At 35.4% G+C, this 8,679-nt stretch overlaps 1 protein-coding gene across 1 annotated transcript in view; it reads right to left on the bottom strand.

Annotated features, from left to right (window-relative positions):
* Positions 1-590: 590 nt before the first annotated feature.
* Positions 591-8,679, bottom strand: part of LOC126471253 (uncharacterized) — a 150,561-nt gene continuing 142,472 nt past the window's right edge. The window contains exon 7 of the mRNA XM_050099371.1: positions 591-754. Within this exon, the coding sequence (XP_049955328.1) occupies positions 591-754 (164 nt within the window). The remainder of the gene's footprint in view (positions 755-8,679) is intronic.

Raw genomic sequence — 8,679 nt, 5'->3', positions numbered from 1 at the left:
CTCCCATATTTTATGAAAACAGCACTAACAACGCATAAAATGTCAACTGATATTCTGATTTCCTCTCATTTACAAGCCAGGCAAAAATACATTTCAAATACTAAATGAATTATTCAGTTGGCAAACAACTTGTGCTGTTTAGTCACTTATTTAAATCTAATGTGTGTTAATGGCTGTATTTGAACTTTGTTTCTTCCATCATATAGCAAAATTTACATTTCACTTCTAAGAGATCTCATTGTGTTTTGACGTATATGAAACTCCAAGTTGTCTGGAATTACTGGCATATTGTGTACAGACTAACTTAAATAAAACCACTCATAGTTTTAAATACATTACACTATAATTTATGTTTGTGGTTTTGTTCATGTTTGGTACTTGGTACCGTATCTTATTGACATTTTTTTAAAAAAATAATATCAAATATCTCTTAAGAATGTTCATATACAACATAAATAATCTCTCAGCCTGGAAACCAGCGGGCAAAAAAATAAGCTTACTAATAGGAAATTAAATTCCATAAATTTCAAGATTAAGTAAAAGCAAATAAACAAGTGATTAGAATTGAAACTTACATTTCATTAAATTGATCAGCGAATAATACAGCTAATATAATTAAAAGGTGTAAGACAATAGCTTCTGATATTTAATCTAGGCTTTTTAAATAGTTTCTTATGAGTTGGGAATGGGCATCTCCTTTTTTCCACACCAAGAAAATTCCAGATTCGCAGTGTCTCATCAGAGCTGGCAGTGGCTGTAAAGGAAATTACGTGTAAAGTGTAGGCTATACAGATTGATATGTAAATGTGGTGCATATCATACTAAAGTGTGATAGGAAATAAAACCAAATTAACAGAAAAACAGCTATAATATCAGTAAAGTGGAGTCAAATAAAAAGAATTGCACTAGGTGGCCAAACAACCCAAGATGGGGTCACCTGGTTAGTAATGCTGTGTGATCACTTCATGTGTTTTAATATTTAATGTGACAGGCACCACTAATTTCATCAGACTTCATAGTGTAAGCACAACTAACTTTCAAAAAGGATAATGTAGAGACTGATTCCTGCAACAAAATGTTATTTGACTGCTTTTGATAATGTTGCTTGCATTACATAGTTTGAAATCATGAAATTGTCAAGAGTGAAAGCAACAGGAAGCACATTTGCTCATCCCTTCAGCTAACCATGCCAAATGTATTCATAACCATGCTGACACTGTGCTGATGTGGCAGAAAAAAAGGGTTAGTAATCATCTGTCAAAATATGTGAACCACCATAGGTATCTTAGTAATGTAATTTATGTGTTTCAATATTTTTTGTAATTACAAGAAGTGTTACATTGCAGGCCCAATTTGGAGAACTGAAAAGTGTGGCAAATCTCCCAGACTAAAGCTAGGAAGACAAAATTCTCAAAGCTGTAGCATGAACACAATAATAGTGAAAATGGGAAAGATAACTGCAGCAAAAATTCTAGGCCTTGACTAAAGAGTATAAGTGTACCACTTTTTTTTTTTTTTTTTTTTTTTAAAAAAAAGGCATGAATCTACAAGCAAAGAGTAACTATGATGATTCCAGTTTGCATGATTATTTTAACCTGAATAAGGTTGTCTTAAAAAAAAATCTAAAGCAAAACAGCCAGCAAAGTAAAACTACACCACACAAATGATTCAAATAACAAACATAAAGCCATTTGTGATACTTCCAGACAAACTTCACAAAACTGATGTCAAATAGGGAACACCAGAATCTCCCTAATGTAATGGTCAACAAATAAAAGCCATTTATTATAAATATAGTAAATATTTTGAAAGTGTAGCTACCAGTCATTTAGTTGGTCACTCACCACTAATAAAGTCTATCCCTCCAAAATATATAAGATCAGTGAAATCACTTTTTTTTAATGCCTGCATCTTTGCAGGGGGTTATCCTAATTATCAACGATATGAAGAATTTCATCTAATCTGGCCTAAATTGTTTACCTAGTTACGCAATAAAACAGGCTAATAATGAAATACTAAAACCACTGTGAAATAATAAAAAAAAAAAAAAAAAAAAAAAAAAAAAAAAAAAAAACTGTTCCATGAGCACTGGCTTCTTCCCTTAGGCACTCAGACACTCCAAGACTGTTCCATTACACAAGGAAGGGGATATGCACAAGATGAACAACTGGCAACCAATCTCCAACCTCCCAACTATACATTAAAAAGAGAGAGTTGTGTATATTCCAGTAATGTCTTTTCTTAAAAAAGTAATTCCCTGCTAATAATGCAGTAAGGCTCACTAATAGTTGTTCTGTTTATTGAATATCTCTCAGGAAACCTACCATCAACATTACCTGTATTCCATCATTTTTAAGATGGGAATCCAGGATATTGTTAATTCACATTCCAACCTTTCTGCCAATCTCAGCTTGAATCACTTGTAAGTTTTTAAATCACTATGTACTCTGGAGTAAATGCAATGTTTCATACATAACACTGTTGGTAACAAGAGTGTCAGTCATAGATTAAGTCTGATTCATCTAAAAGTAAAACAAAGCAAGAGGCTCAGTGAATCCACAGTTCTTCCAAAGTGTGTTGTTGACAATAATGGGTGGCATAAAGATTTAGAATATTTCCTTTCAGTGCGCAGATGTGAAATGAGGGGCTTTCCATGATTTGTTGAGCTGGTAACTGTCATCTCAGTTGAACAGGTTGCCTGCTACTAACATTTCCACAGCTTCCTTTACTACTCAATACAAGTAGGATGAAGTTATGGCCTGTATCTTACCTTTCCCATAATCCATGGAATGGCCAGTCGAAATACAGTGTACAGCCACAGCTGATTTATGAGGCTGTAGATGGTTGGTGTATCACAGGTGTTTGATGCAATGCTCTTTTACAGTGTTTATTGTTTGTGCTATGTACTCTTTACCACACTCTCATGGAATTTCATACATACCCACCATCTATAAACGCATTTCCACCTCCACAGATCTCAGAAGAGCTTCCATCTTGGCCAGAGGAAGGAAGATCTTGTCTACTTTATGCTGCTTCGCTATTATTGCAATGTTTGAAGAAATATTTCCCACATACAGTAGAATCTGATAGAGATACAGTAGAAAGAGGTTTAAAAACTTGCAAGTGACTCACCCTGAGAATGGCTGAAAGGTTGCCATCCAAAATACTGGAACACAAATTAAAAATATCCTGGATGCAGGCCCAAACAAAAAGGATAGAATATGTGATCTGCCAGGAAAACTTCAAGAAACACATTACCTCTATTATTTGCTGATGATGCAAATTACAATTCTTGTGACTTTTTCCGTGTTAGATTATGGCTGACTTAGATGACAGCAGTGAAAGGCTTCTGTACTGGCTCCATGTGGACCATTGCACTTGGAATCTGTGGAACTTACATTAGTATATTTGTTTTTCTTTGTAAATATTTATTGTATATTCTTGTTTTCTGACATGTTCTACATCCTGGAGTATCTCTGCACTATGGATATATTGGTACAAGAAGTTAATCTAGTGTAATCTAATGTAACCTCTTAATATAAATAAAACTGCTCAAATGATGACTGCCTATCGGAGATCATACAACAGCCCGGGAAGTTGTTACACTGAAGTTATTCTTGGTACCGAGAACTGGCTGAAACCTGAGGTGGAGAGCTCTGAGATATTTAGCGAGTAATAGAAAGTATATGGGAAAGACAGATTAGAGGCCACAGGAATGGGAGTGTACATCGAAGTTAACAAAAGTATTGTTTCTATTGAGGACGAAGTTGAGTTATCTGGTCACTTATAACAGGTGTAGGTGAAACCAAATTAAGTGTTGGATGTTTTTAATGGTCACCTGATTCTGTAGTGACAGTTCTAGAGTCATTCAAAGAAAGTATACAGCCAGTGGCTTGTAAGCACCCAGATCGTGCAATACTAGATGAGGCGACTTTAACCTACCAATTATAGACTGGGACGACTATGGATTCATTGCAACAGATAGTTGTGTGAAATACCTTTTCTGAAAACTGTCTTGAGCTGCTAGTTCAACAGCCCATACATAATGGAAATATCTTAGACCTTGTAGCTACAAATAGGTCACATCTTATCAATAATCTCAGTACAGAAATGGGGATTAGCAATCATGATGTCATTATAGCAACTAAGGTTATGAAAGTTAATAAATCAGTCAAGAAGGCTAGGAGTGTGTTCCTGCTAGATAGAGCAGATAAGTAGTTGTTCGCATCTCACTTCGACAATGAACTGACATCACTTAGTTCCAGTAAGATGGATGTAGAGGAATAATGGCAAAGTTTAAGCAGTTTGTAAATTGTGGTCTCAAGAATTATGTGCCTAGTAAGTGGATAAAGAATGAAAAAGTCACTATAGTTTAATAACAAAATTAGGAAGATATTGAGAAAGCAGAGGCTGTTGCAATCTCAGTTCAAAAGAGAATGCAAAAATGACAAGCAAAGGTTAGTACAGATTCACACATCTGTGGACGATCTGAAGCAAACAACAAGAACAACAACAACAACAAGAAGAACAACAACAACCACAACCATTGTTACACCTTAGCAGAAGATCTGGCAGAGAACCCCGTAAAAATTTTGATCCTGCATAAAATCAATAAGTGGGTCTAAGGCTTCCATTCAGTCCCTTGTTTGACCAAGCTGGTGTGGCATCTGAAGATAGCAAAATGAAAGCCAAAGTTTCAAATTTCATTTTCAAGAAATCATGCACACAAGATACTATCATTTAACCACTGGACAGCCTCGTGCATGGATGACATAATAATAAGTATCCCTGGCCTAGAGAAACAACTGAAAGGTTTCAAAGCAAATCACCAGGTCTGGATGGAATCCCAATTCAATCTACAAATAGTACTCTAAGGGCATCAGCCCCTTACATAGCCTGCATTTATAATGACTCTCTCACTCAGCACTAAGTTCCAAGTTACTGGATAAAAGCACGGGTATTTCCAGTGTATAAGAAGGGTAATAGAATGGACCCACAAAATTACAGACCAATATCCCTAAATTCAGTTCACTTCACTTCAGAATCCTTGAACATATTCTCAGTATGAATATATTAAACTTTCTTGATGCAGAGAAGCTGATGTCCATGAATCAGCATGGTTTTTGAAAGTATCACTCATGCAAAACTCAGATTGCCCTTTTTTCACATGATATACTGTAAACTATTGATGAAGGGCAGCAGGCAGATTCAATTTTTCTACATTTCTGGAAAGCATTTGATACTGTGCCCCATTGCAGGCTGTTAATGAAGGTATGAGCACATAGAATACATTCACAGATATGAAAGTGGCCGAAAGACTTCTTAAGTAATAGAACCCACTATCTCGTCCTTGATGCAGTGTGTTTATCAGCAACAAGGGTATCATCAGGAGTGCCCCAAGGAAGTGTGATAGGACCACTGTTGTTCTCTACACAGGGTGATGAAAATTCATGCATGCTGAATTAACAGCATGGGCTTTGATTATTGGCAATCCGTCAACACTAACTGCATGTGTTGTAACTACCCCTGTCAGTGTGTAGTGGGTAGCATTTTGGGTTTGCATGCACGAGCTTGATGGTTCAGTTTTTGGTAGAGGCATATTTGCTTTTATTTGCTAAATGTAGTCTGTTTGGTATGGTATCTGGTGTCTGAACTGTCAGAGTGATAACAGTGGGTCTTTTACAAATCATTTGCACACATGTAGAATGAGCCCAGAAATGTAAGTACAGTTGTTTTCATTGGTCAGCCTTTCAAGAAACCTTTGCACATCATGGAAGTGAATTGTTTCAGACTACTGCATTTACTAGATTCCAAACCTGTCTTTTGTGTATCCTCTCCCAATGGTGCCATTGCTTAGTGCCAACTATTATTCTTGTCACATTCAGGTACATTACATTTCTTTTTCACCTTATGTCACCAGTAGGGCTAGCAATGTGCTTTGCAAATAATTTGCAAAGTTTGTAACCAGTTATAAGTATCATCATACTGCAACCACTAATTATGCATTTCAACATCGAGTCTGATAAGCGTATGCTGCTTATTAAGTACCTTCATGTATTATTCTATTCTCAGATGTTATGTTTGGTCAAAAATGGAAAGTGATGCAGACCTTGATCAAGCATGACTTCCTTTTAACTGTACAGTATATGTTATATTGCATTTAGGAACTGTCGGGTAATTGAACATGTATCAATAATTACAGATTTCTGTAGTTGTATATATAAGTTTGGATGTAGCTGTATTGCATTGATATACTGGTGGATATTGTGTGGTATGACTCCTGTAGTTGATAGTATAATTGGTATAATGTCAACTTTATCCTGATGCCACATGTCTTGACTTCCTCAGCCAGTTGGATGTATTTTCAATTTTTTCTCCTGTTTTCTTTTGTATATTTGTTGTATTGGGTATGGATATTTCGATTAGTTGTGTTGATTTCTTCTTTTTATTGGTGAGTATGATGTCAGGTTTGTTATGTGGTGATGTTTTATCTGTTATAATGGTTCTGTTCCAGTAGAATTTGTATTCATCATTCTCCAGTACATTTTGTGGTGCAGACTTGTATGTGGGAATGTGTTGTTTTATTAGTTTATGTTGTATGGCAAGTTGTTGATGTGTTATTTTTGTTACATTGTCATGTTTTCTGGGGTATTCTGTATTTGCTAGTATTGTACATCCGCTTGTGATGTGATCTACTGTTTCTATCTGTTGTTTGCAAAGTCTGCATTTATCTGTTGTGGTATTGGGATCTTTAATAATATGCTTGCTGTAATATCTGGTGTTTATTGTTTGATCCTGTATTGCAATCATGAATCCTTCCGTCTCACTATATATATTGCCTTTTCTTAGCCATGTGTTGGATGCGTCTTGATCGATGTGTGGCTGTGTTAGATGATACGGGTGCTTGCCATGTAGTGTTTTCTTTTTCCAATTTACTTTCTTCGTATCTGTTGATGTTATGTGATCTTAAACGGTTGTAGAAGTGGTTATGAAATTGCAGTGGTGCAGTCAATGTTTTTATATGAGTGATTGCTTTGTGTATTTTGCTAGTTTCTGCTCGTTCTATAAAGAATTTTCTTAAATTGTCTACCTGTTCATAATGTAGGTTTTTTATGTCGATAAATCCCCTTCCTCCTTCATTTCTGCTTAATGTGAATCTTTCTGTTGCTGAATTTGTGTGATGTATTCTATATTTGTGGCATTGTGACCGTGTAAGTGTATTGAGTGCTTCTAGGTCTGTGTTACTCCATTTCACTACTCCAAATGAGTAGGTCAATATTGGTATAGCGTAAGTATTTATAGCTTTTGTCTTGTTTCTTGCTGTCAATTCTGTTTTCAGTATTTTTGTTAGTCTTTGTCTATATTTTTCTTTTAGTTCTTCTTTAATATTTGTATTATCTATTCCTATTTTTTGCCTGTATCCTAGATATTTATAAGCATCTGTTTTTTCCATTGCTTCTATGCAGTCGCTGTGGTTATCCAATATGTAATCTTCTTGTTTAGTGTGTTTTCCCTTGACTATGCTATTTTTCTTACATTTGTCTGTTCCAAAAGCCATATTTATATCATTGCTGAAAACTTCTGTTATCTTCAGTAATTGGTTGAGTTGTTGATTTGTTGCTGCCAGTAGTTTTAGATCATCCATGTATAGCAAATGTGTGATTTTGTGCTGGTATGTTCCAGTAATATTGTATCCATAATTTGTATTATTTAGCATGTTGGTTAGTGGGTTCAGAGCAAGGCAGAACCAGAAAGGACTTGATGAGTCTCCTTGGTATATTCCACACTTAATCTGTATTGGCTGTGATGTGATATTATTTGAATTTGTTTGGATATTAAGTGTGGTTTTCCAATTTTTCATTACTATGTTTAGGAACTGTATCAATTTAGGATCTACTTTGTATATTTCCATTATTTGTAGTAGCCATGAGTGGGGTACATTATCAAAAGCTTTTTGGCAATCAATGTATGCATAGTGTAGCGACCTTTGTTTAGTTTTAGCTTGATGTGTCACTTCTGCATCTATTATCAGTTGCTCTTTACATCCTCATGCTCCTTTGCAACAGTCTTTTTGTTCTTCATTTATAATTTTGTTCTGTGTTGTATGTGTTATTAATTTTTGTGTAATGACTGAAGTTAATATTTTGTATATTGTTGTTAGGCATGTTATGGGGCGATATTTTGCTGGGTTTGCTGTGTCTGCTTGGTCTTTAGGTTTCAGATAAGTTATTCCATGTGTTAAGTGTATCAGGGAATGTGTATGGGTCTGCAATGTAACTGTTAAATAATTTACTTTGATGTGAATGCATTGAGGTGAATTTCTTTAGCCAGAAATTTGCTATTTTATCTTTTCCAGGGGCTTTCCAATTGTGAGTAGAATTAATTGCTTGGGTGACTTCATGTTGCAAAATTATCACTTCAGGCATTTGTGGTATCATCTTGTATGTATCTGTTTCTGCTTGTATCCACCGTGCATGCCTGTTATGTTGTACCGGGTTTGACCATATGTTGCTCCAGAAGTGTTCCATGTCTGTTATGTTTGGTGGATTGTCTATTTTAATGTGTGTGTTATCTATTGTCTCGTAAAATTTCTTTTGGTTTGTGTTGAATGTTTGGTTTTGTTTCCTTCTATTTTCACTTTTTTTGTATCTTCTAGGTCGTTTGGCCAATGCTTGTAAT

This window comes from Schistocerca serialis, chromosome 3 (assembly GCF_023864345.2).
Source record: "Schistocerca serialis cubense isolate TAMUIC-IGC-003099 chromosome 3, iqSchSeri2.2, whole genome shotgun sequence".
Taxonomy (NCBI): Eukaryota; Metazoa; Arthropoda; class Insecta; order Orthoptera; family Acrididae; genus Schistocerca; species Schistocerca serialis.
This window is presented reverse-complemented; position numbering and strand designations above follow the sequence as displayed.